We start from the raw sequence: 27,247 nt of genomic DNA on the forward strand, positions 1-27,247 counted from the left end.
TTTTTTCCTCTGGTAATCACCATACTGTTGCTTGTGACTGAGTTTTTTTTTTTTTTTTTAATATGTTTTTATTGATTTCAGAGAGGAAGGGAGAGGGAAAGAGAGATAGAAACATCTATGATGAGAGAGACTCATTGATCGACTGCCTCCTGCACACCCCCACACTGGGTTTGAGCCCGAAACCCAGGCATGTGCCCTGACTGGGAATTGAACTATGACCTCTTGGTTCATAGGTTGATGCTCAACCACTGAACCACACTGGCTGAGCTGAGTTCTTTTACTTTTAATTTTGAGTTTTTTATTCTGCTTAATCCTTTTACTTTTTTCACCCAGCTTCCCAATAGCCCTCCCCTCTGACTGCTATTTCAAATTATAATCTCCGTAAAACATTTGGTTTAGTGGAGGAGGGTCAGGAATCCATTTTTAAAAACCTTTAACCCACCTTTTATGATGTTCTGTCTTTGCATTAATCATCTACTGTTTTGGTACTTAACTGCTTTTCACCTCTGCATCGCCAGGTAGCTCCGTCTGACTGTGGTCTTCCTAGGAAGGAGACGCTTTGTCAGGAACCCTGCTACCGGTCCTGGTCGGCCGTTAACAGATGTCATCAGAAGGAATATTATTCCTCCAGCATCTTTAATAGGAACAATTCCAAACATATAGAAAAGTTGAAAGAATTGTCCAGTGAACCACATGTATACATGGATACCCACCACTTGGATTCTGTAATCAACATTTTGCTCTGTTTGCTTTGTCACATGTCTTCCCATTATTGGAGGGAATGTTTAAAGATGACTTAATAGAGAAGTTGATTTTGAAGGAGACTGACTGAGGGTGATAGACAGTTAGATATAAATTCTTGTTTTGAGCGCAGCTGGTGTGGCTCAGTGGACTGAGCATTGTCCCCTGCACCAGGAGGTGTCACTGGTTCTATTCCCAGTCAGGGCACATGCTGGGGTTGCAGGCTCCATACCTGGTAGGGGGGATGCAGGAGGCAGCTGATTGATGTTTATCTCTCATCGATGTTTCTATCTCTCCCTCTCCCTTTCGTTCTAAAAATCAATAAAAACATATTTTTAAAAATTCTTGTTTGAACTCTTATCTTCAGTTGACTCAAGTATCAACTAACCATTAGGCTTGGTGGTTCTGGAAGGGCGGTCTGAGTCAAGGCTGCTTCAGACTTGAACTCTGCTATAGGTAGTGTCTTCAGCTTTGAATGTTCTAGAAACTACACAGAATATGATTTTTTTGAAGCCTCCAATGGTGATAATTGGTGGCTTTCTATAAGTTGGTTGTGATGTCTTGTTAATAGAACATCAGAATTTCTGTTTGGGTTTTGTGTTTTTGTATCATGAAATGACTGTTAATTCATATATTTTCTGAACATATTCTGTGCATAGTTATGCATTTACTGAAGGCTTACTGTTAGAGTCCTCATTCCCATTTCCCAGTGCAAGTTGAGGCCTTTCAATTCAGGGTCTTTAAATTTTTTTTAGCTACCTGGATACCTTACTTTTTTTTTTTTAACATGAATTGCTGATGTTTCTAGATTATTGATCATTAAAAAAAAAGTTTTGGCCCTGGCCAGTGTACTCAGTGATTAGAGCGTCGGCCCGTGCATGAAAGGGTCTCAGGTTCGATACCAGGGTTGCAGACTCAATCCCTGTCCCTGGTCGGGGTGAGTTCTGGAGGCAATCAATTGATGTGTCTCTCACATCCATGTTTCTCACTCTTCCCCCCTCCCCCTCCTGGTAATAAGTGGGAAAAATACTCTTTTGTGAAAGTTTTGGTTTATAGATTTCAGGAATTAACACAGAAATTTGTCCAAAATATTTTTAAGTAAAGTTTCCTTAAATTCTAATGGAAAAATGAACATAATAGGAACAAGTTACTGGGTTTAATCTTAGTTGCTCTTAGATGGGGCAGGTGCACAGGTAGGTTAAAGAAAGTGCTCATGTGAAAGTCCTTCCAGTAGACTCACGTTCACTTTCTAGAGTTTAATCTTTCAAAGATTAAAAAGAGGTTGAACTGAGCAGTTAATACATAAAATTGGAAATTCCAAAGCAAGTAGTAACTTCCTGAAATTCTGCAGCAGCATTGGTCCATGCTGTGACCAAATACGGCTCCATTCTTCCTGTGGGGAAAGCTGTGATTCTGCCTAGAGCCAGTGTTGACTTTGGCTTTGGGCATTTATTTGTGGATGTGTTTAAAAGTAGTGAATAAATACACTAATAGGAGGTAAATAACTGTTTCCTTTTTCTTCTTATCTGTTTTAAAAAATTAAGTAAGTATTTAAATAAAAGGTTGGACATGTACTTATTTAAAAAGTTATAATTTTATAATTGAATAATTATCTGATAGAATGCAGATTTGTAGCAAATAACTGATTGCTAATAAAACTTCAGTCAACATCAGGTTATGTCCTTACCTTGAATTCCTTTATAGTTCAACCTCTCAAAAGATACTGTCTCAGCTGAAGACAAAGTTTCAGGAAAAGAAAGTTCAGAATGCTTAAAGCACAGCTGGCCATCTTTACAGTAATGGCTCTGTTCCTCAGATACAGAGAAGAGACTGAGGCCAGGATCTTTTTATTTATATATATATATATATATATATTTTATTGATTCTCCACAGAGAGGAAGGAAGAGGGATAGAGAGTTAGAAACATCAATGAGAGAGAAACATCAATCAGTTGCCTCCTGCACACCCCCCACTGGGGATGTGTCCGCAACTAAGGCACATGCCCTTGACTAGAATCGAACCTGGGACCCTTCAGTCCGCAGACCGACGCTCTATCCACTGAGCTAAACCGGCCAGGGCAGGCCAAGATCTTAAAAGAAGTGCTAGTACATTTTAACAGGGAAGTACAATTTTATTTTTAGAATATATTTTTTATTGATTTTTAGTGAGGAAGGGAGAGTGTAGAGAAAGCCTGGGAAGGCACATGAGTTAATTATCTGCTGAGTCCACTGGTGTCGGCAGAGCCATGTCCTGGAAAACATACCGTGTCAGAGGCAGGTATGCTGTCAGCCTGACCCTTAGCTCAGGTGCCAGGGGGTGGGTTTCATTATCTAAGTTCAGCCAGGCGCAAGGAACGGATGCAATTATCCAGGCTCAGCCAGGAGTGACAATTACAAAGAAGCCACAAGAATGAAGAATTGCAGCTTGACCTTTAACCATGATTTCACATAATTTCCTTTGTTTTAAACTCTAGTAAAACTTCTGAAATCATACTGTATATAATAAACGCGCTGCACCAGCTCTGGGTCCATCAGAGGGCAGTGTCCCACCGGGTCCCAGCTTTCCCTACTGTCTTTTTCTCAATCCCCAGCTGCCCCTACTCAGGAACTCGTCTGCTCTCTAGCCCTGCTGGTCGCAGTAGAGAGAGAAAACTTATAGGAGAGGGAGAGAGACATTGATTGTCTACCTCCTACACGCCCCCTACTGGGGATTGAGCCCACAACCCAGGCATGTGCCCTGACTGGGAATCGATCCTGCAACCTTTCTGTGTACAGGACAACACCCAACCAACTGAGCCACATGGGCAAAGATGAAAGTTAAAATCTTTATAGCTGCTTATCCTGGTCATTAAGTGACAATAACTATGAACATTTTTGCACAACAACATTTGTAATTTTGAAAAGAGGTTCATTTATCACAGCCTTAGACTCCGCTCTCTGCCTCAGCTACCACATCCAACCCATGGCCGAGCCATGCTTGTCCTGCCTCAAGTCTAGGCAGCTCCTGAAATGCCCCCCTCTCTTCACCCTGAAAGCCCCTCTTGGTCCAGATTACCAGGGGTAGTTACTGGAACGGAGCAGCTGCTGCTACTTCCTTATTTTCCTGCTTCCGGGCCCCAGCTTCCTCAGTCTTCTCTCCAAGCAGCGTTCAGAGTCTTCTAAAAATGCAAATCTAATGGTTTCTTGGCAACTAAAAACCTCTGTGACTTCCCAAGTAGGATAAAGTCCATGTTCCTAGCAAGAAGTTATCCTGGGCTTCCTTTAGTTCTGGGTTTCCTCTTACGCTGTTGCTTTTGTCTAGAATATTCCTCCCTATTGTGTCCCTCCTTCCCCTAAGTCTCAGCATACACTGCAGCCTCCTCTAACTGCCCCCAAGACTAGGTTAGATCTCTTGCTGTTTCCAGAGCATCTTTGATAACACTTGTTGCACCTATAATTTTTTTGTCATGACTGTATTCTTCATTTTTTAATTAACTGTATAAATTCCATGGGGTCTTATTTGTTGCAGCACCGAATACACTTCCTGGCATAGCACACAATTTGTTGGTATAGGTTGAAATTGAATTAAGTAATGCTCACAATAGTTTTTTGATGGAGTGGTAGTTTTGCATCCATATTACAGTTGAGAAAACTGGAGGCATAAGGAAGTTGAAACTTACCCCAAAATTCCAGCCAGTAAGTGATAGAGTTGGCCATGGGTGGGTCTCAAATCCAGGGTAATGACTTCAAATCTTAGGCTCCTGCTCGTACAGGTTTATTTTGACATGCTAAGCTTTTAACAAATGTATGGCCAGTGAGTCATCTCTGTTTAGAAAGCCTGAAGGAGTTGGAAGCTACCTCCTGATGATATAATGTTTGACTCTGAGGTCTTTAGGGTGGGGAGTTCCAACTTTTGTTAAGCCCTACGTAATGTTACAAGTGAAACAAGTATTGGCAAGACTGGATGGGCCTGTAATCGGCCCTGGTTGAGAGGTTTTTTGCCTTAAACTAAGAGTGCAGGGAAAATAGAAAAGCACCTAACTTCGTATGGTGATTCCTAATTTATAGTAGTTGAGGTTGGACAACAGAGTCTTACAACTCAGAATGCCGGTGTGTTCTCATGGTAAGCCTACTGAGGACAGCAGGGAGGTGGGCATTTGCTAAACTATTAGGAGGCCAGGGACATGGGCTCTAGAAGCCCTGAAGACATCCTATGAATGTACAATTTTGGCTAATGGTGCAGTAACTTTAAATTTTAGGTGATGTTCTCTTGAAAAAAAATTTTTTAAATGATTGGGAGACTTCCAGTCCCAGACTTCTGCTTGATGGTGCACTGTACCTGTTACCAGCTCGGAGGTCTTCCTTCTGTGGAGTGTTTCTGCAGAGTCTCTTGCTTACTCCTCCCTGCAGCTGCTGGGAGGTTTACTCCAGCATCCCTGAGCTATTAATTAATGTCTGGATTATACTGTGTTAGCTGCTCTAAAAGCTTGTGGTGATGTGTGAGGACAGGGGGTGGGGAGGTGGCAAGCGAATACAGATGAGTTGAAGTGAGAATAGTTCTGTGTGGTGGTTATGACTAAGCACTCTGTTAAGAGAGCAGTCATTGCTGATTGCCAGAGGGACGGCTTTAGGAAGGTGGTGGAATTTGAGCTGCCACTCAGAGACAGCAAAGTCTATTACTTAGCAACAGATTAGAAGTTGCAGAGGAAAGCTGTGTTTGCAGATTAGTGTCATAAAAATAATTTCAGGATAGAATTGAAGATTCTTGGATGAAAGATTCTCCAGATGGTCACCGTAAAGAATTTCAATTTTAAGATAGTGTTTCTCTTGAACCTTATTTAAGAGCTGTTTCCTGACTGAGTGCTGATATCGTGTACCTCCCCAGAACGTGAAGGCTCCTAACTCTGCCTTTCTGAAAAATTCTAGTTTGTTTACTTTACATTTCAGGATAAAAATACATGTGTAATGTTAAATAAAAGGTTATAGAAACAGTTTTCTTTAATGCTAAGTACTGGTGTATAATCCTTGATTTTTCTATAAATTATTTTAACAGAATAATGAAAACTATGATTACATTCATGTTAACCAAGCAACTTACACCTTTTTTTTCTCTCTCTCTCTAGAGCTGTAGGTAAAACTTGCCTGCTGATCAGTTATACTACCAATGCATTTCCCGGAGAATATATCCCCACTGTGTAAGTATTTAAGTTAAACTGGGCATTAACTCATCTGTGATGTTTTCAGACACCTTTGACCTTTGTTTTGCTATTTACATGAACAGATATGATTGCTTTTCCTTTCAAACATTCACCAAAGTCTAGGTAAAAAAAATACTTAATAAAATGTAAAGTTTCGACACAGTGATGAAACACACAGCTTTCCTAATTGATTTTTAGACATTTAGGAAAACAAGAAATTTAAACTAACTGAAGTATGGAGGCTGGGTAATGTACCTTTCAGATAAATTTGGCTCTCGGGGCTCTGTGTGTATGTAGGCTCAGGGAATTGGAACGTGACATACTCCGTTATGTTGTAATTGGCCTTTTCTGGCAAGTTCTCCGCTGGTTACATGTCACAGTTGAGTAAAGGGGCTTTGGAATTTAAACCAGGGTGTGTTTGGGGTGAGCGTACAGGAGGGTGGAATTGGCTACTGAGCTGCTCATTCCCTGCTGGCAGCAGAATTGGGTGGAGATGGCAAAGTGCTCTCTGCTGATGGGGTTACTAGGGAGCCCACGTAGCCTGCCCGGCCTCGCAGCACCACCCTGTGGCCACGCGGAGCTCTGTTTTCCCGGCTTCCCTCCTGGGGGAGAGGAAACACCTCAAGTGCCATCTCCTCGAGCACAACGCTCACACTTAGGTGCTCCCTGACGTGTTTTGTTGCATATTTTAATGTCAGTGGAATCACACTGTCCAGAACTTATGGTAGGGACTGTCCTTATCCACAAATGTAGATAGAGCTGAGTCGCTAACAGCTGGTAGGACTTGGAACTGCTATAGCTGATGAACCCTGGTCAGTGTTTTGGCATTACACACAGTGCTGTGTTAACCATCATGCATGTGTGTTTGTGCACATGTGGAATTGTACCAAATTTTAAATTTTCATAGGCACTACCCATTTGCCGTCTCAAAGGCTATCACTTTGACCAGCTGTGATGGAAACAGTCCCTTAGTACATGTTGTGGTCCTCATGAATTGAAAAAGTTACCTCACCATTTGCATTTCTGATCATCAATGAGGTTTAAATCTTTTTAATGTTTACTGTCCATAGTCTTCTGTGAATTGCCTGTTGAAATTTTTGCTTATTTTTCTACTGAAATTTTTTCTTACTGGTGGAACTTCTGCATATAAGAAATATTAATCCCTGTCTCTTCATTTGTCTTTTAACTTTGTTACGGTGTCTCCTATGAGTGATGCAAAAATATTCTCTAGTAAATTTTCTAGGATTTTTGTGGTTAAAGTTCTTATCTTTAATTTATTTAGGGTGTATTTTTAATGTTTATTTATTGATTGATTTTTAGAGGAAGCAACACACACACACACACACACACACACACACACACACATACACACACACCGATTTGTTGTTCCACTTACTGATTCATTCATTTATTGCTTCTCTTATGTGACCTGACCAGAGATTGAACAAGCAACCTTGGCATATTGGGATGACACCCTAACTAACTGAGCTACCCAGCCAGGGCCTAGAATGTATTTTTTATTTTAGTATGAGACAGGCACCTGATTCTTTCCCAAATTGGAAGTGAGGGGGGCTGGCAGGGGGTGGGGAGTCACCATTCAGTGAATAATCTATCCTTTTCTCATGAGGCAGAATTAGTACACATCAGACCTTCTATGAAAACTAGTTTGGTCACTAAATTTTTTAGACCACATTAGCACTTTAGACCTTGACTTTGCTGCCCCAGTGTAGTAAGACCTTAAGTTTTAGTCTTCAGAGTATGTAAAGATGAATTCTGGAGTTCTATTGTTTCTATTTGGTACCTGCCCTGGTTTGAATTTCAATGCCAGGTTTTTATTTAATGAACTACTTACTCTATGATACTCTAATTGTCGACCTTATTTTCCCGTTAGCCTGTAGGCTTTTTGGTCTTCCTTCTATAGTTAACCAGTTTTTGTGTAGCAACTTCAAAGTAATTTAAACATATGTGTAGTCCAGTACATTCACTTTGAAAACGTTATTCGATGGCTTCTCAGAACCCCTCTGCACGCTGGTTGCGGGCATGGATGATCAAGACTTGACTCAGCCCCAGCCTGCACGGCAGGTCTGCGGAGGCACAGCCCCAGCCCCAGCCCCAGCCCTGCCGTGTGCCGTCTTGTCAAGAGTGAGTCAGATGTCTGTGAAAAACTCAGCAGTGGGATTTGAAAGAGGGACCAGGTCCACACTCTATTTCTTCCCGGAGAGGAAGTGTTCTCTGTAGTAAAGGCAAAGCTTTTTTATTGCTGACAGTGACTTCTTTCAGTTAAATGCGTAGCGTTCCTTTGTTTCACAGGCCTTTTCCCAAGCTGTGCATTATTTCCCTCACACTCCACCCTGTGTTCCCTCCACTCCTTAGCTCACAGGTGTCTCCTTGTGCCTGCAGGAGGGCATCTGCTGGCCTGGCGGCCTCCAGCCCCCCCCCCCTCCAGGCCCCCCCAGGCCCCCTCCTGGCCTTCTCAGCACCACTTCCTCTGGGACCCCAGCTGGGACAGCAACTCGGGTCCTGGACCTGGGCCTTATGCTCCAAGACTAGAGACTAACAATTTTTTCTCCATATTTTACAGCTTTGACAACTATTCTGCCAATGTTATGGTAGATGGAAAACCGGTGAATCTGGGCTTATGGGACACTGCTGGACAAGAAGATTATGACAGATTACGTCCCCTCTCCTATCCGCAGACAGTAAGGACCACAAGTGATTTTTTCTTTTTTAAGATTTTTATTTGATTTTTAGAGAGAGAGGAAGGGAGAGGGAGAGAGCCACTTGTCTTTAAATACGCAAATATCTTACTTGCATCATTTGCTTATCTTCTTACATTTTGTTCTTCCTTTTACAAGTGCATTTTAAAACAATCTTGGAAGCTTAGTGACTAACTGACAAACATGGTATAGCGGCAGTTGAACAGATTCCTTGGGTTCAAACCCTGCTCTCCCTCTTGCTGTGTAACCGGGGGCAGTGTTCTTCATCTCTGGTCTTTACTACTTTCCTCATAGGATTAGAGGAGTCAATAGCGTAAAGCATATGGAACAGTCCCAGGCACATCACAGCCGCTCCAGGGAGGCTGCTGTTAGGCATCCCCTCGTTCTCATGCAGGTCTGGAGACCTCAGTTCAAGTCATCCATTCTCCTAGCAAGCCAGATGGTCAGAGGGGTCAAGGGTCAGGGTCAGGGAGCCATCTGGAGGAGGAGGCTTTGATCTTTTGATTAGTTTATCCTATGCTTGGTTTAATCATCACTTTTCCTTGGTGGTTAGTGTGGGTAAAAAGAACTAATTAGCTCCAGTCTACTCACATCTTGCTTTTTGTTTTTAAATGAACTTCCTATTTAGTAAGGATAGTTTTAAACTTCTGAATACTGCTTTTTCCATGCAACAGTTATTGTCTCTTTTGTTTCCCGCTGGAGAAATTGCCAAATACTGTTTCTTTGAGCTGTAGATTTTTGCTGATTGTTCTTGAGTTGGATTTTGGTAACAGACCAAAACTATAAAATGGGAAGTTTGAATTGCATGATGCATGATTTCTTAGTTATCTACAACTAAAAATTAAGAAAGTATTAAAAACCAGCCAAATCACCAAATGGTTTGGTTTCTTCAATATGTTTAGGAATCTATTCTATACCAGTGGGTGCTTAATAATTCTAGATTTTTTTTTTTAAATATATTCTATTGATTTTTTTACAGAGAAGAAGGGAGAGGGATAGAGAGTTAGAAACATCGATCAGCTGCCTCCTGCACGCCCCCCAGTGGGGATGTGCCCGCAACCAAGGTACATGCCCTTGCTCGGAATCGAACCCGGGACCCTTGAGTCCGCAGGCCGACGCTCTATCCACTGAGCCAAACCAGTTCGGCAATAATTCTAGATTTTAAATGGGTTTGCAAACATATTGAGTTAGGAGTGTCCTGACCCACTGGATACATCTGGAAGGGTGGGTAGGGTGTCACTCTACCTCCTGTGACTCAGGGTAGGGTGTGGTCTTGTTCTCAGAGAGTCACTCACGGTGTGTCAAAGGTGACTTGGCAAGATTTCCGCTTTGTGTGCTAAAGAACACATAGATAGCAACAGATGGAACCAGGCTGCAGTGAGTTGGCTGAAATCCGAGGGGGTGCTATCCTTCTGAGGGAGGGCTGGGACCTTTTATGTCTCATTCCCTCTGAGGGGAAGAACTGTTTCCTATCAAATGCTTGAACAGCTGGAAGGAGTAGGATGTGACTCTTGCCCTCAAGTAGCTCACAAATACCGTGTAATGTCGTGCGCCATGTGTTACACGGAGCGAGTGAGGGCGGTACTTGGGAGCAGAGGGGAAGAGCACCCAGCCAGCAGGCAGACACGCCCGCCTGGACTCCTTGCAGATGAGGAATGACGTCAGCCCTGGCGGCCAAGGGCGGGTCCGAGTGGAGGTGCCACTGCCTGGACAGTCTCCTTCCTGTGAGCCGTGCTGCCCTGCCAGGAGGAGCAGGCCTTGGACAGCCCAGGCTGGCACCTGGGTTCTTGTTGGTGCTAACGGAGCACAGTCTCCAGCTGTTGGCTCCTTGGCCTGCAGGCCTATTCCTGTCGCTCATCCGTGCCCATGGTCAGACCCACTTGGGAATGGTGTTATCTGTGGCGTCCTAAAGAGACGTTCTCTTTCCTGAGGCCACTGATGCCGGCACCTTCTCTGTCGGTCGCTCTGTGTAGCCAAGTTCAGTCTGCCAGCCATTGGGTTCTACTTTGTTCTCCAAAAGATGGTGAGCAAGTAGTCATCGTTTTCAGTATAACTTGCCCTTCAAGTTTTTATTTTTTTCTAAACTAAGTAATCCTTAGGGCTTTTCTCCCCTTCAATAAATTATCTTTACATTCTCCTTAAAAGTATTTTGTAACTTCTGCATATTCCCCTCAGCTGGATGCTCAGAACAGAGGTGGGATCACATAGTACTCAAGCCCAGTGTCTCCCCTGTGTCCACGCACCTGCATTTGCCGACCTGCCTGTTGCAGTATTTAGTGGTGTGAGTGGGAATAGGTGTGACTTGTCAGTCACAGGGCCCCACCCTGTGTGGGTCACCCAGGTGTGTCATGGCAGTGTTTTGGTTTTCTGTATGTGCCCTGACTTGAAAAGGGTTTATAAGTCCTGGCTAGATTACTGCCACATGAGATACAAAGAAGAGCCATGGTGTGGAGCTGAGCTGTTGTGATTTTCAAACGGCTTCGAGCTTGGTTAGGTTGGCTGTTGTGTCCTCCAGCCAGAGTCACTAGGCACAGCTGTGGGTGAACACAGTGAGGCGGTCACTCTGTCCTGAGGGACACGCACACCTCGGGGACTGGGATGAGAGTTGGGCAAGGGCTCAGGGAAGCGGGGTTTGCTCTGGCTTGGATGCTGGCAAGAAGCAGGGTAGTTTTGTTGGGCATTTATTAAATTCATTAGAAGGTGAGGATGAAGTCGGGCTAGAGCTGTGGGTTGGTAGTTCCTCTCCTCGGCTGGGAGAGGGGACGTTAGGGGCTTTGTGGTTTGCACAGTGACCTCCTGTGCTTGTGCTTAGACAACAATTGAGAAGTGAGTGACCTTCCACTTACTTTGCGTTTGGCCTCCAGTTCAGCATGGCCGCGCACTGACCGTGTCTGACGGCGGCGTTCTGGGAGATTGCTTTATGCCGCACACACTTGCCGTGGCGGAGCCGTGGGCGCCGGGCCTGCTCTCAGGCGGGGCTCCTTTGCTCTGCGTGTGGATGTGCCCTGGTATTTTTCTGGTGTATAGAATGCCTATATTAAAAAAATACTCCAAGCTTGCAAGTAAAAATCAGGTGGAAAGCATTTGGAAGAGACTGAAGTGAAAGAAAGACATTATAGTGCTTTGGAGCAGTGAGAGTCAGCCATCAGAGGCCTGCCCACCTCGTTTTGTGGATTATACCACTGACCGCTGGGAGGCAACAGGAAAAACTGCTCTGATGCTGACCAGTGAGGACAGGGTTATTAGCACAGGGGTAGTCAAGTCACCCAGCGCCTCTGGGCCCGGCCGTGTGGTCAGAAATGCCCTGTGATGTAAGGAAAGTAATGGTCAAGTCCAGAGGAAAGGTGGCCTGTGACCCAGGACAGCGCAGGTGGAATAAAGAGGCTGCAGGACACACAGGTGATCTGTGAGGAAGGGAGAGTGTCGTGTGGCCGCGCCACAGGTGGCTGTGCTGAGGAGCTACATGTCACAGGGACAGGCTTGTCACAGGGATGGGCCGTGAGAACATTGGGCATCAGGGTGGAGAGCAAAGGTCTGAACAGCCGGTGCCAGCACATGCGTCTCAGAAGCAGGAGGAAGGAGTCCGTGAAGCCAGTCAGGCTGGGGCGGAACAGGCAGATGGTGTGATGGGAACGTAGGTTGGAAAACATCTTTCTTCATCAAAAAAGATGTTCTTAAAAATGAAACAGGGTACGGTCGATGTGGGTGGAGGATATCTTGAAACTGCATTTTCGTGCCAGTCCCCAGGAGTCCCTGTGTCACAGTGAAGATCTGGCGTCACGTCAAGTTCCTGGGAGGACAGATCTTCACAAATAGCCACAGATGAAAGCAGGGGCTGACGGAAACTTTAATGGTCTCTTCAAACTGGAAATGAGAGCTCGAATGAGATGGAAGGAAAATCATTCCCTCTCCGCCGTCTGGGGAGTGCCAGGCTGTGTGTGGCTGGAAGAGCGAGTCTTCCCGTTTGTATTGGGACAAGGAGGGAATGGAAAGCATTGTAATAAACACCCGAACGCTGTCACCCCGTCCGGATCCGCGGGGGCCGGGGATTGAAGGTCTCTGTGCAGCAAACTGTTCCCAGAGTTCGGCCCCAGCCCCATTCCCGGAAAGCCTTTCCCCCAGAGGCCTGTCCACAGACGGGGCTGCCCGAGTGCTGCGGCCTCAGCCGGCCGTCTCACGACTGGGACGGAGCCCTTTGAAAGGTGTGCCTGTCGCTGATGGACGCCAGCGGCAGGAAGGACACATTTAACACTTCCCTGCGGAGCACGGGCTTCCTGGCACGTTGTCCGTGTGCTGCCGTGGGGAGGAGGAGCGCCGTCTCCTCCTTGTGTGCCTGCCCTCTGGCCTCACCAGCCCCTCCCCCAGGTTGGTCAGCTGTGGCTCTGGCATCAGACCCATTAGACCAGCAGTCGCCAACCGGTGGTCCGTGAGGTCTGTCAGATTGGCGACCGTTGTGTTAGACCATCGGCTGCTGTTAGATCAAAACCTTGGGAGGGTGGAGACAGTTCTGATGAGGTATAAATAGCAGGCTGTGTTGATTTTATTTTCCTCCGTTTTTACTAAACTCAAACAAAGTTCTCATGCATTACTAGGTTGGAGAAACGTACGGTAAGGATATAACCTCCAGGGGCAAAGACAAGCCGATTGCCGTATGTAAAACTTTCAGTCGACTTCAGTTTCAGCTCTCTCTCTCCTCTCCTTTCTTAGTTTTCCTAGGATTTCCTCTTCAGCCTCACGTTTCTGGGGTCTGCTTGAACCGGGCTTCGCATAGGGTGTGACCCTTTGCCCCTAGCTTGAATGGAAGCAGTCCTCCCGAGTGGAAGGGGAGGCTCTCCCCAGGCTGGTGGAGATGGAGACGGGGCTCCGCCAGGAACCCCACTGCGGGCCCAGAGCTCAGCCGGGTGAGACTAACCAGGGCTGCCAGGGCCTCCGCTGGTGTCCTGGTGCGTGGCCTGCCGGGTGCGGCTGTGCGGGTGGTGCACTAACCCACTCTGCTTTGTCGTGTCATCAGCTGCGGTGATTCTTGGACAAGCTTGTGCATGTGCTGGCATAAAAATGTTGTTCATAAAAAGCTGTTTGTGGGGTGTTTCTTTCCCTTTCAGGTACAAGATAGCGGCTGGATGATTGAAAGTGTTAGCTTGGGACTTGGGCATTTCACCAAGTAACAGAATTGCCTCTTTCCAGGAAAATGTTTTATAAATTAGCATTTTAGAAACTCGGTATTTTTTAATTCGAGTAAGTATTTAGACTTTTTACACAATGCAGAATGGGAGGAAAGCCCGCACGCTTCACTTGTAGCCCCACGTTTTTCAGGCATTTCTTCTGCACCTACCCCGCCCGGGCGCAAGCTTTCTGGAGGCCGCGTTCAGGCGTGGGGAGCTCCGACGCTCTTACATGCTCGGCCCACCTCCCTCGTGGGAATGTGCTCAGGTAGCAAGGGCTGGAGCCCAGCGACCATCTGAGGGTGTTTATGCTTAACACGCAGCGCGGAGCTTCCTGAGAAGCATGCGCTTGTAGGTAATGCTTTGAGAAACTGGCCAGGTTTTACGGAATATTCTAGTGGTATCCCCGTTAGGCTCCCAGTGGGAGTTGGGAGTGATGGAAAGAGGCCTCCCAGGGCTCTGACTTGATGCCTCCACAGCCGTAATAACTGGTAGCATATTTCGCCTCTGCTCCCCTTCTCACCGTGACTGGTGCTTCAGCGGGGCCTTGTTTGGGAGCCGTCTGCCAGAAGCCAAGGTGTATCCAGGGGGCTTGCTCTCGACCCAGGCTGCGGGGGTACAGTATGTGCCCCTGGTCCAACGGCTCGTCCCCAGCAGCATTTAGAAAGCAGAGTGCGTTCGTCACTGCAGACCATCTTCTAAACGCCACCTGTGTTTCTTTTTATAGGACGTCTTCTTAATTTGCTTCTCTCTTGTGAGTCCTGCTTCATTTGAGAATGTTCGTGCAAAGGTAAGTGGGTTTTTTTTTTTTTTTAGAAAACCTATTTTGTTACATAATGTCACTCTCAGGAAGAAACTTTAAGACATAAAATAACCATTCACTGATTGACATTTTCAGTTACTTAAATTGGGTTTAGTAATTCTGTTAAAGCACACCAGCAGTGTTCTAAGTGTCTGACTGCAGTGCTTGGAGTTGTAGCTTCCGGCTGACTCAGAGTGCCGCCCCCACCCCTGCACCTCTCAGACCCGGGGCCCCTCAAGGCTCAGTGGGTGATGGCAACAGAGCCGAGACTTTGGTTCAGATCTCTATTCTCATCCCTGAGTATACAGGGCGGGCAAAGTAGGCTGACAGTTGTGAGTACACGAAATACTGTTGGTTATTATTACATTACTTATTTGTATTACATCTGCCAACGTACTTTTGCCCACCCCTGTATGGAGTATTTTCTGAGATGACCTAAGAACTTGACTCGTTTTACTAAAAACGAAGTGGGTTTAGGGGGAACCATCCCTGTCTCTTCCCCTCTCTCTTGCTGATGAGTAGTGCCTGCCCGGTAGGGCCGCAAGTTGACCATGCTCACTGTGGGTTTAATCTTGGAGTCCTGCTTGCTGTCAAATATCCAAGGCAGTCCCCTGGTCCAGGCCGCCCTGGTCCTCGAAGGAGTGAGTGGGATGTGAGCACGGCTGGGAGCAGGTGGCCTCTGCGTGAAGGCTGTCGGGACACAGTGACTCAAGGGCAGTTGGCATTTTGGCAACTGAGGATATGACTTCGGTGAAGGACGCTCAAAAAGGAGAGTCATAACTCTCTTCCTTTCTTCGCATCCAGTGGTACCCTGAAGTTCGACACCATTGTCCCAACACTCCCATCATCCTGGTGGGGACCAAGCTTGATCTTAGGGATGATAAAGACACGATTGAGAAACTGAAGGAGAAGAAGCTGACACCCATCACCTACCCGCAGGGTTTAGCCATGGCCAAGGAGATCGGTATGAGCGCCTGCGTTTCTCGTGTTTGCTTTGCACGTGCTTTCATTTTCCTGATGGAGACGAGTGCAGCCTGGGAAGTGGAGCGTGTGCTCCTCCAGCTCAGGGACTGGCTTACTGCTGGGGAACCAGTTAGGTGAGCCCCGCCCATAGTGTTCAGGAGAAGCAGTGGGGTTAGGGGTTGCTGTGCTGTGTCTTGGGGGGCGGCCTCCCCTTGTTCTGATCAGAACCATGGCCGAGTGGCTGTAAGAGGCTGTGTTTCTCGGCAGGTGCTGTAAAATACCTGGAGTGCTCAGCGCTCACACAGCGAGGCCTCAAGACAGTGTTCGATGAAGCCATCCGAGCCGTTCTCTGCCCGCCGCCCGTCAAGAAGAGGAAGAGAAAATGCCTGCTGTTGTAAATGTCCGGGCCTCGCCCTGGCCCTGGCCCTGGCCCTGCGAACCTTTGTATGCTTTGCTCAAAAAACGATGGAGCCTTCGCACTCAATGCCAAGTTTTTGTTACAAATTAGCTTTTCCATAAAACCATTTTGAACCAATCAGTAATTTTTAGGTTTTATTTAAACAAATAAGTGTAAGGATTCAAACTTTCACATTCTATTAAAATTTAGCCCTAAAATGACAAGCTTTCTTAAAGCCTTATTTTTCAAAAGCCCCTATTTTTGCTCAGATAAAGAGTTGCCAAAATTCCTTGTGAACTAAGTTGCATTGTTGTGCTAAGAACACTAAGCACTAAACTGTTCAAAGGCCTTTGTCTTGGAGAAGACTAGCTTCTGAAGTTAGGGAAGGCAGGCACTTGCTAATGAGTTTCACACGCAGCAGCCTCCTTTACGAAATGTTGCCATTCATAATTTATCAACCCACGTCCCTTACCTAACATTGTACTGTATATCAACTCAACTCTTCGGATTGATCTTTATTTCGTAGTGAGATTTTTAAAAATTAGTATATTAGCTTTTGCTGGATCGTGAACAGAACCCTTCCTCACGTGTTCCTCTGATGAAGTATTCTGCTCTCACGGGCACACTGGGGTGGAGTGTAGGGAACACTTGATGTGATCAAAGGATGAAGACAGTATTTGACAAAATATGAAGTGGAGATTAATTTACACTACATTGTACACGTAACAAACTGAATAAGTGTCTGGGTAAGATTTGAAAAAGGTTAGTTTCTGTCAAATGCAGTTGATGGTGAAAGTTGGTATTAATCAGTAAGTGTTTTCTTAAGATTTTACTTTTTCTTAAACCTGTAATCCCTCCCACAATTGGGCATTTAATTCATCTTGGAACTGGTCATTCCCATAGTTGCTAACTTAGTGCTTTTCTTATAGACCCCCTTCTCAATGAGCAATATGCCTCCTTGTATAAAATCTTTCTTGATAATGCATTAGTTTTTCTGTAGGTTAGTCAAAGTGCGTTCCTGTTTTCACATTCTTTTATTCAAAGCTAATAAGTGCTTTCCTTAGTTTTCTAGAAACTAGATGTAAAAATCACGTGTTGCATCTCTACAGTTTTTTAAGTATTTTAGATATTCTTAAACTATGAGCCTTCTTACCACCACTGTCTTGCCAGACCCCAGCACTGTACCTTGGCCGCGGCTGGCCCCTCCGCCTCCCTGTGTGGACACGCTTCCTGTTGCTCTAACCATGTTCCTTTGGGTGGGAGGTTGTGACCTTGTGCTTGTGCTAACGACGTTCTGTATAGCTTACCCACTGGCAAGAACACAAATTGGACCTTTCAACCACTAGAACAACATTTTTTAAATTGACATTTGCAGACTTGTGGAGTGTTTTTACATTGATCTTTGCTAATGCGGTTAGCAGTATGTTTGCATGTATGACTTAATAAATCCTTGAATCCTATGAGTGGTCACACTTGAGTTCTTGAGAGCTCGGGGAACGACCCCCTGGCGTGTCCGTTTTCACTTGCCTTTAAATTCCTAGGCTGTGGAAGACCTTCATTTTCAATCCTCTTTTCATGCGGGGACAGGGAGGGCCCCTCCAGCGGAGACGAGACATGGGTGAGTCAGCAGATGGGGGTGGTTGGTTTCAGACCTATTGATCGTTGGTGAGATACTCCCATGATGCCCACCTTGGGGCACGCATGTGTGCATTGCATGTGCATCTCAGGCCAGGGCTCTGGGCTGAAACGAGATGCTGGGATCACAGTTGGCATGTTGGTGGGGCAGAAACACTGCCTTCAAGACCCTGTCTGGAGCCTGGGGTTGTGCTATCAGTAGTTAATGCTGGAATCCGGTTCCTGGATATTCTTTTTTATTGCTTTGGAAGACTTTTATTTTTGAGTTTCTTTTTAACCAAAGATAAATATGCTGTTTAAAGGCCAAATAGTTCTAGAAGCTTGCTACAGAAATAGCAATCTTCCCCAGAGGCAACTACTTTGAGTACTTTTAACAAATTTATATTTGCCCTCACAATCTAAATCCTTCTAAATGCTTTCTTTTTTTGTTCACTAGATTACTGGCTTATTATAGAAGGCTATACCTCAGCCAGACGGAGGAGATGCATGGGACAAGGTATGGGGAAAGAGTTCGGGGTTCCCATGCCTCCTTCCAGGGCCACTCTCCCCAAATAGCTACATGTTCACCAGCCCGGAAGCTCTCAGGACCATCCTCTGGGTTTTTATGGAGGCCTCATCGCACGGCAGGACTGATAACCCTCTCCGGGGGTCAGTCTAAATCCTGTGCTTTTATTGGTGGTTGGATTCTTCCGTTTCAGCCATTACCAGCGACATTCCCACCGTGGAGATCGGAGGGCTTTGTTTCCAGCTATACCTCCGGCCCAGCACCTTTCCCATCCCCTCAGTGTGGTTGTTGCGGTTGGTGCTCATTATTTAGTGTCTGTATTATTACTGTGTAAATATAGCTGAGCCTCCTGTATGTGCCTTGACTGGGAATTGAACCGGTGACCTCTTGGTGCATGGGACAATGCTCAAGCAACTGAGCCGCACCGGTCAGGGCAGGCTTATGTTTTTTTGTTGTTAATCCTCACCTGAGGGTACTTTTCCATTGCTTTTTAGGGAGAGTGGAAGAGAGAGGAAAAGACAAAGAGAAACCCATCGATTGGTTGCCTCCTGCACAAGCCCGGGCCAGGGAGGATTCTAATACCAAGGTACATGCCCTTGACCGGAATTGAACCTGGGACCCTTTGGTCTGCAGGCCGATGCTCTACCCACTGAGCCAAACGAGCTAGGGCCAGGTTTATGCTTTTTAAAGAAATCCCTTTACCGTCATTTTATGGGCTTCGTGGGTCGGCGGGAAATCAGATGTCCATGCAATCTTCAGTCTAGCCACAGCGTCAAGAAGACTCCGTGTTGTTACAGTGGACAGAACAAAAACTTGAAGGGTGATTGCTTCAAGCCACCCGGGAAAACAGAGCCGTGGAAGCGTCCAGTAGGCGAGCACATCATTGTACACACACCAGTGACCGTGTAAGTGCTTTATTAATGCCCCTGGCCGACTCCGAGAGCCAGAAGGATGTTCACATCAACTGGGTTGATGAAACAAGGTGAGCGAGCGTGTGAGCGAGTAAACAAGGAAGGGCTGCGGCCGTGGGGCAGGAGCTGTCTCCCCTCACTTTCCTGACCTGGTCTTGTCTTGATTCCCAAGAGGAGCTCAGGGCTAATCCTTAGTGCCACCAGGAGTAAACCCCAGTCTCTACCCTCCCAGCTGAGAACTGAGTGTGTGTAGCCAGGAGAATCTCTTTGCTAAATAAACTGCACACCTGTGTGCCAAGCTCAGGCTCCTCTGAACAGGGACAAGACCCTGCCAGTGGGAAGTGGCGGGGGTGGGGGTACAGACCAGACCTGGCTGCCCAAGTCCCACGCTGTCCTGGGCCATTCTCAGGTGTGGGAATCCGCAGGTCCCGGGGACAGGCTCCTGCGAAGCTTTGTGCACGTTCAGCCTGCTGTGCTGATAATCGGATAAAGTGGTATCTCAGACCGTTCAGTCATTAGACTCGAGTTCAGTGCCTGTCAAACTCCTATCATTGCATTGGCATCATGGGATTCACTTGGATGTGAAGTCTAAGAATGACGGTCTGCGTCTGCAGTCCTGGAAATCTCCAGTAGCTGTGGTCACACCACGTCCACATTATGCAGAGCCTGCTGGGGTGGGACAGGAAATGCAGGCATCCCTGTTGGACACCCTGTCCAAGGCTCTGATCAGGACGTCCGGCATGTGGTCTGTTAGCATCTTTCCGCCGATGAGTATTTCGCTGAATTCTGATTCATGTGCCCACTTTGCAGTATACTGAGCAGTGTAACAGGAACACCTGAAAAAGACAGGAATCAATTGGCAAAGCATCACTTCGAATTGAACTCCACAGACGTGTTTCATTACGGATGGTGTGTGGACTGAGCCAGGTCAGGGCCCCCAGCCCCCAGCTCACCTCCCTGAAGGACCCTCTTCTTCCAGGTGGATGATCCTGCCAGGAGGGTAGAGAGGGGGGTACTTGGTGGGGGACCCCAAGGGGGAGTCGCTGGGTCTGTATCCTGGGGACTTGTGTGTCAGCAGGCTCTGCTCCCCGAGAAGTGGCAGCGTCAGGTCTCTGTGGTCGCCCCCGTCCAGCTCTGTTGGAAGGTCATCTGGGTTCCCCCCAAACAGCCCGTACCAGCAGCCGCGCAGCAGAATCTTGTACTAGAGGGCGAGACCGAGAAGCAGCAGCACTTTCACTCCAGGCTTCACAGCCCGGGGCGGGGGAGGTGGCAGCAGCTCGGAGCGCGGACAGATGCCTCGCTGCTTATTAGTCGGATCTTGGGAGTGGAGGCCAGTGGGCCCAAACTCAGGTGTCTCTTAGGCAAAGAAGCCATCACATAGAAGCAATATTTAAAAACCAAATCATGCAGATTTTGAGGCAAAATTATGCTTAATTCTTTTCAGGTAACTGCAAACCAGTTTTACTCTTCCCTCAAAAATGTTAGATACTAATAGTTTTAAATTGGGGTGGGGAATAGCTGATAAGGAGAAAGTTTATTTTAAATTCTTAGTATTTTTTCTGATTAGCAACAAAAAAAATGTCAGAAAACAAAGGTTAAAGGGAGATTAAAAATTTTTTCATCGAAGCTCATATGTCTGTTATTTATATCCTGTTTGTTTTTTAACTTTTCAATACATCATGGATAGCTTTCGCTATTGGTAAATATAAGCTCACATCGCCATTCTTTTTTTTTTTTAACCCTCACTAGAGGATACTTTTCCCATTGCTTTTCAGAGAGAGTGGGAGGGAGAGAGGCATAGACTGGTTGCCTCCCACATGTGCCCCAACCTGGGGTGGGGAGCGAACCCACAACCCAGGTATGTATGTGCCCTTGACTGGAAATTGAACCCACAGCCCTTTGGTGTGCAGGCTGATGCTCTAACCACTGAGCTCATCAGCTAGTGCTCATGTCGCCATTCTTAAAGGCTGCCTAATATTCCACAGGACAGTCCTACTGTTGTGTCATAAATTCTAGCTGGTAGCCTTGTTTTCTGAGCTTTGGGACCAAAGGCATCAGGATATCGTGGGTCACAAGACAGGGCTAGCTAAGTACAACAGCAAATCACAACGAAGTCTGAGAAGTCTGCCCAGGGTAGCGTCACCTGCACTGGCTGAGGCTTCAAATTTAGAAACATCCTCCCCAGGTCGCACAGGCACACATTACCTTGGGCTTGTTGCAATGGGCAATCAGCCGCAAGATTTTCTTCTTCAAATCCTCCATGTTGGTCACACTTAGCCTGTTTATTGAAAGATCAGATTGATGCTCAGTACTCAGTCTTTTCAGCTACCCCAACCCCGGACGAAGCACCAGCAGACTGACCTGGGAACCACATCCTTGCCCACGACAAGTGACACAGTGAAGTCCTTAGAGGATTCATAAAGGGATTTGCTGAAATTTCAAAAAAAAAGAAGAAATAAAGTTTCCCTTCTCTACCCTAACTTGAAAAGATGATGCGCACCCACACGTTCAGTGCAGCACTACAGTAGCCACGACACGGAGACAACTGAAGTGTCCACTGACAAATGTTATTCAGGCACAAAAATAGTGAAATTTTGCCATTTGATAAAATATGGATAGGCCTGGGGGCATTGTATTAGGTGGAATAATTCAGACAGAAAGACAACCACCACATGATCTCACTTATATGTGGAATCTAAAAAACAAGTTCACAGATAGAGAACAGACTGATGGTGGCCCGGGGCGGAGGGGGGGGTGGCAGAGGTGGGCAAATGCATGAAGGGACTCAAAGGGTAGAAACATCTATATAATAAAAGCCTAAGCAACCATTAGAGCAGAATAACCAGAATGACCAGTCACTATGATGCGCACTGACCATTGGGGTAGACGCTCAATGCAGGAGCTGCTCCCTGGTGGTCAGTGTGCTCCCATGGGCGCTCAGCCAGGAGCCGGGCTCACAGCTGGTGAGTTGCAGCAGCAGTGGCGGGAGCCTTTTCCGCCTCTGCAGCAGCGCTAAGGAGCAGTGAGCCAAGTGGTAAGGAGCAGCAAGCAGGCGAGCAGTAAGGAGTGAGGGCTCCCGGACTGCGAGAGGGCACAGTTCGGGTTGAGGGATGCTTCACCCCCCCCACCTCTGTGCACGAATTTCGTGCACTGGGCCTCTAGTCCAGTTATAAAACAAGTCCACTATAGTTAACACTGTATTGCATATTTGAAAGTTGCTAACAGTAATCAAAGTTGTCATCACAAGAAAAAAATGCATGGTAACATGTTAACTAGACACCGTGAAGATTATTTTGCAATGTATGTAAATACTGGATCTTTGTGTTGTGTGCCTGAAATGAATAAAACATTGCATGCCATTTGGCATTACATCATTTAGGAAATCAAAGCCATGGTCCGACAGACCTATGAAAGGCTATTTAGGCCCTGCTGTGGTGGCTCAGTGGTTGAGCATCAACCTATGAACCAGGAGGTCACGTTCGATTCCCAGTCAGGGCACATGCCTAGGTTGTGGGCTCCATCCTTGATTGTGTAGGAGGCAGTGATCAATGATTCTCATCATTGATGTTTCCATCTCTCTCAAATCAATAAAACTTTTTTTTAAAAGAAAGGCTATTTAGTCTTTCTTCAACTAAATAGTACTTGAAAACACTTCTGAGAATGAAAAATTAAATCACCAACAAAAGACCAGTCTTAACTCCATGACTTATGCGTAGCGCCTTGTTACACTCATGAAAATGAAGCAGTACCTCAGCAGCCCCCTGGGCGGCGAGAAGGCGTAGCACCGGACATGGGGGTAGGCGCCTCTGAGCATGAAGGCCAGCAGGGCTGCAGCGCCTGCTCCCAGGCTGTGCCCTATGATGACCAGCCCGTATTCCTAAAGGACAGAAGAATGAGGTGAGGTCACAGAACCAAACAGCTAATGACGGAAAATGAAAGAAAAGGAAAAGGACATTCTCACGGGAGCGACGCTGAAGGCCTGGCTCAGAATCCCATCGCTGACGAGGCGTCGGTACAAGTACTTGGCAGCTTGAGAAATCCCCTGAAAACAGAGGCGGCAGCTAGTGATGGCCGGGCAGGGCCGGCTCCGTCATGACGGACGACAGGGTGCCCTGCGCTTGCTTGTGACTGTGCCCCCAGCGAGAGCAGCGTCTCGGGCAGTGGCCGTGCCCACTGCTCTTGTATTCCTGGCACCTGGTGCGAAGGTGGGCACGTGAACAAGCGGGTGACATCAGGAACCTCTTGCCTTATCGGTGGTTATTTCTATGGCATTTTCTGTAGCTGCGTAGTGTTTTGCCATGTGGATGTACCAGTCTAGTCTGGTCAAGTCCCTGTGGTTGGTCAGATTTAGATCATGAATGACTCAGGTTTCAAAATGGCATTAAAGTTCTGAATCAGTGACATTAAGTGTCCACTGTTCCTGCAAAGGCAAAACTTAGGCCATCAGAAGTGAATTTTAGGGAGGTCAGACTTTGATTTAATTTCAAAAAATAAAATGTAAAACCTCCTATTAATACAGCTACCTCACAGCGTCTTGAAAGGCAAGCAGCTCCGACGGGGAGACAATGCTCCCACAGACAGGCTGTCCGCCGCCTCGTAAGGAGAAGCCTGGGGAGGCTGACAGCACTTGCTGACAAACCACCCGGCCCCCTCCCCCCAACAAGTACGAGTGCAGTCAGCTTCCTCCTCCCTTACGGGGCACCTGTCACGTGTCTGGTTCTGGGCAGTCAGAGCCAAACCACTGGGCCACACCTGCTGCCGGTGTCTCCCTGGCACATGCCTCACAGACAAGGTGCCAAGGGCGTTTGAGGCGCAGAGCTTTCCACTCCAGTTACTGTGGGCAGTGCCAGAGCCAACGCTGGCACAGACGAGCCAAGAGCGGAGGGCAGGTCGTGCCTTGTGCCTGGAGCAGCTGTCTTCCCGCCAGAGGGGAAGGGCTGCCGCCAGAGGAGCCGGAGCTGGAGGCCTCAGGTGGTAACAGCCAGGCCCAAGTGCCGCAGCTGTGGTCACACGGCCTTGACTGTAGGCGAGTCCTGCAGGAACCAAACCGCAGCCAAGCCCAGACTCTGGCTGGCTGGCTGACGTGTCTAGAATAAGGCTTCAACTTTCTTCACACACACCCAATAGTGCTTAAACTAGACTCTCATGAATCAGGGCACAAACAAACAGCCAAGGGTTAAAGGAAAGTGATTCACACTCCCAGCACCGCCCAGCTCTAACTGGTGACGGACGAAAGCCTCCACTGCCCCCTTACTGACTGCCGTCCAGCCGGGCAGCCACACACCTGCTGGCACACGTACCTGTAAAAGTCAGGCATCTGGCTTTTAAAATGATGACTACTGAAGCGTGTGAAACAGCACAAGCCCACTGCCCTACACCCCTGACATCCTTCCTGGTATCATTTCGAACTCCCCTCAAGTGTGAAACCCTCTGCTCCACAGCCTCACTTGTCACCAGGGAAACGCACATGGAACCACGAGAGAGGCCACCACACCCACAGGAGGTGGAGAAACAGGAACTCCCACACATTGCTGGTGGGGTGTAAAATAGTGCATCTATTGGAAAACTGTTCAGGTTCCTCAAAAAGTTAACAAATAAATACCCAGCAATCCCACTTCTGACCTACACCCAAAAGAAAAAGCGGGACTTGAGCAGACCCCTGTACACCCACGGGCACAGCAACATTACAGTAGTCAGATGCCCCTCTCTGAGTGAATGGATGAGCCAGAGGGGTATCTGTATGCAGTGGAATATTATTCAGCCTTGAAAAGGAAAGGAATTCTGACATGCTACAGTGTGGACGGACCTTGAAAACATGGTGCACAGGGAAACAAACCAGTCATGAAAGGGACACTGATTCCTCTGACAGGAGGTCCCAAGAGCAACCAAATTCCTAGACAGTGGATGGTGGGGGCCAGGGGCTGGGGGAGGGGAGATGGGACTCAATGGCACCAGGGTTGATGGGATGACGAGAAGTTTGGGCCATAGAGGGGTGATGCCACAGCGCTCTGAATGTCTAATGCACTGAACGACGCTTCCAGACAGTTCAAATGAAAAGTGATGGCTGGGCACCAAAAGCTTCAGGGCCGCGGACAGGCCTGGCGGCAGCTGGAGGACAGACACATGCTGCAGTGAGGTGCCCACCCTGAGAGAGCACCCCTCTGATGACAAGGGAGGGGCCCCACACTCACCCCAGGAACTGGAGGGCTCCTGCAAGTCACCCCTGGCTCAGCCTGCCTCTTACAAATACTGCCCCGCCAGCCGCTGACAGGCTGCCCAGAGAACCTGCACTGTGAGCACAAAAGCACCCACTGTGCGCAGCCCCTGGCGTGAGCAGCTGTTTGTTAGGCGGTTAACAGGAGACTCATTGGGAAGTCCTGACCCTCCACCTGAACAGAACCTTCCAGAGCAGACCCCGGGCTTCTACCTTATGTGCCATGCAGTCCTGCACCTCACACCCCAGGTCCAGGTTCTCGCTCTCTGCCGACAGGTCGGTGAGGATGTCCTGTAAGAGCATGGGCAGAAGGGCGTCAGCTGGGGTCGCGCACTGTCAGGCTGGGTGGGCGGGTCCCTCAGGGACAGTGGGGACGGCAGTCCCCTGGGTCAAAAGCAGGTGGTGGGCCTGGCTCAGGGGTGCCCAGCAATGGACACGTCAAGGGAATCAGGCAGAGAGGGGGCCTGTGTGAGGCGGGTGTGGCCCTAGGACCCAGGGAGCCCAACCGCTGGGCGAGGGGCCCCACATCTGCACGTCCCATGCTGCACAGGTGACCGACCGAGGCTGCGGGGCTCAGAGCCGGGGGCCCCTGAGCTCCCAGGGGCCGGAAAGGCGGCTGGGTCGGGTCGGAAAGCACCAGCGAGCTGTGACGAGAAACACGAACTTCGCTGGGGCTTCCCGAGGAGGGGAGATCTGACCAGGTCCTAGAGAGAGGATCTGAGGAGAGCACTCAGGACAGACTGGGACGGTGAGAGACCAGAGGCAGGGACCTCGGGGAAACCATGTTCCAGCCCAGGAAAGGCAGGCCTGGGCCAGAACAAGGGCCGTGCACTGGGAACGTAGAGGAGATGGGCAGAGACGCCCGGGCAGAAAGCGAGGCGACGCTGCAGGCCAGCGGGAGGACACCGTGTTGTTAGTAGAAAGGGGGGCCCACAGGGAGCAGGCGGAGGAGGGAAGGCTCTGGACTCGGGGCCACATCGTGGCCACCAGCCGAGCTGCAAGCCGCGCCCCAAAAGCTGGGCAGAGGGCAGAGGAAGGGGCTGGGGTTCTGGAGTCTCCTGCGTTCAGTGCATTTTCTGGGCCAGCAGAGCAGACGTGGGCCAGGCAATGAGGCAGAACGGCCAAGAGACCAAAAAGGGAGAGGTTGCCCGCGTGTCCACAGGGCAGAGGTCAGCATGGCCGGATGCCGGGGCTGGGGACAAAGGGAGGTTCTCGCAGCCCCCGCATCCAAACAGGAACTCAGGGCCGCGAGGGCGTGCGGACAGCGTGTGCAACCTGGGCCAGCGCTGCTGAGCTGACTGTCCCATGCTGGCGTTGGGAGTAAACATTTCGAGGGGTCACCCAGGTTGGGGGCCAGGCCAGGCACACCAGGGGAGTCAAGCGGGCACCCCTGCAGGAGCTCCTCGCGCAGGGACCTATCCCACTGGTGTCTGTTTCTGAATTCTCAACGAAAAGGAAATAACTTGGTCTGTTTGTCAAAGGGAGTATTTCACAAGCCTGGACTCGCTTCCCCTTTTCCCTCCCGGGGTTTGCTCCTGGGGTGTCACTGCGGGGCTCCCCGGCATCCGCGCCCCTCGTTCCAAACCCGGGCCTCAGGTTGGCTCCTCACCTGCAGAGACATGGTTCCCCGCACAGCCACCACCACGCTCTCCTTCTTGTGATCCAGAACCACCAGGAAGGGCAGCTCGTAGACCTGCGGGAGGCCAGGCATGAGGCCCACAGCATGCCCCCCCCACCCCCCACCCCCCCGCCCAATGCTGTTCTGGATGCAGAAGCTTTTGTGAACCTGCCTTTGCTCCCGTGAACCAGTTCCTGGTTTCCTTCCCCGCCTCTGCCCCGCCACGTGCTGCCCCGTGTGGGGCCTCCCTCCCGCAGCCCGGCACCAGCTCCGCACTGACCAACTAGAGGGCGTCCCTCTGGGCCTGGCCCGACAGCTGCTGTTGGCCAATGACTTCAGCTGCCCGGGTGGGCGGGGGGGGTGGGGTGGCCACGGCTAGCATGACACAACCCCCCCCGCCTAACGG

At 48.4% G+C, this 27,247-nt stretch overlaps 2 protein-coding genes across 11 annotated transcripts in view; one reads left to right on the forward strand and one right to left on the reverse strand.

The window, feature by feature from the left end:
- The first annotated feature begins 5,788 nt into the window (after window positions 1-5,788).
- RAC1 (Rac family small GTPase 1) lies at window positions 5,789-17,418 on the forward strand. 5 transcript variants are annotated; one of them, XM_023761411.1, is made up of 8 exons: window positions 5,824-5,914; window positions 7,932-8,059; window positions 8,499-8,616; window positions 12,375-12,596; window positions 13,227-13,283; window positions 14,524-14,586; window positions 15,403-15,562; window positions 15,829-17,418. In XM_023761411.1, the coding sequence occupies exons 4-8, from the start codon at window positions 12,522-12,524 to the stop codon at window positions 15,957-15,959; spliced, it is 486 nt and encodes a 161-aa protein (XP_023617179.1). In that variant the 5' UTR covers window positions 5,824-5,914; window positions 7,932-8,059; window positions 8,499-8,616; window positions 12,375-12,521; the 3' UTR covers window positions 15,960-17,418. The 5 variants fall into 5 exon arrangements, with proteins under 5 accessions (XP_023617177.1, XP_023617180.1, XP_023617179.1 ...); XM_023761410.1 differs by lacking the exon at window positions 12,375-12,596 and having other exon boundaries at window positions 5,825-5,914; XM_023761409.1 differs by lacking the exons at window positions 7,932-8,059; window positions 12,375-12,596 and having other exon boundaries at window positions 5,789-5,914.
- A 1,578-nt stretch (window positions 17,419-18,996) lies between these two features.
- The window catches only part of DAGLB (diacylglycerol lipase beta), a 21,327-nt gene continuing 13,076 nt past the window's right edge, over window positions 18,997-27,247 (reverse strand). For 3 of the 6 annotated variants that reach the window (XM_006097702.3, XM_014463415.2, XM_006097701.3), the window contains 8 exons: window positions 26,833-26,916; window positions 25,437-25,514; window positions 22,971-23,051; window positions 22,759-22,886; window positions 21,371-21,439; window positions 21,215-21,287; window positions 19,963-20,210; window positions 18,997-19,845 (listed from right to left, as the gene is read on the reverse strand). In XM_006097702.3, coding sequence (XP_006097764.3) covers window positions 19,665-19,845; window positions 19,963-20,210; window positions 21,215-21,287; window positions 21,371-21,439; window positions 22,759-22,886; window positions 22,971-23,051; window positions 25,437-25,514; window positions 26,833-26,916 — 942 coding nt within the window. In that variant the 3' untranslated portion in view covers window positions 18,997-19,664. Of the gene's footprint in view, window positions 19,846-19,962; window positions 20,211-21,214; window positions 21,288-21,370; window positions 21,440-22,758; window positions 22,887-22,970; window positions 23,052-25,436; window positions 25,515-25,542; window positions 26,416-26,832; window positions 26,917-27,247 lie in introns of those variants that run through there. The other 3 variants (XM_023761407.1, XM_014463416.2, XM_023761408.1) reach the window with 3 other exon arrangements.

This window comes from Myotis lucifugus, unplaced genomic scaffold (assembly GCF_000147115.1).
Source record: "Myotis lucifugus unplaced genomic scaffold, Myoluc2.0 scaffold_208, whole genome shotgun sequence".
In the NCBI taxonomy this organism is placed as follows: domain Eukaryota; kingdom Metazoa; phylum Chordata; class Mammalia; order Chiroptera; family Vespertilionidae; genus Myotis; species Myotis lucifugus.

Bases quoted from the DNA above. Each gene is read 5' to 3' on its own strand.
- RAC1 (XM_023761409.1), top strand. From the start codon at position 8,524: ATGGTAGATGGAAAACCGGTGAATCTGGGCTTATGGGACACTGCTGGA. The intron at 8,617-13,226 runs GTAAGGACCACA...ATGCATTACTAG, and splicing joins CCCTCTCCTATCCGCAGACA to GTTGGAGAAACGTACGGTAA. The intron at 15,563-15,828 runs GTATGAGCGCCT...GTTTCTCGGCAG, and splicing joins AGCCATGGCCAAGGAGATCG to GTGCTGTAAAATACCTGGAG.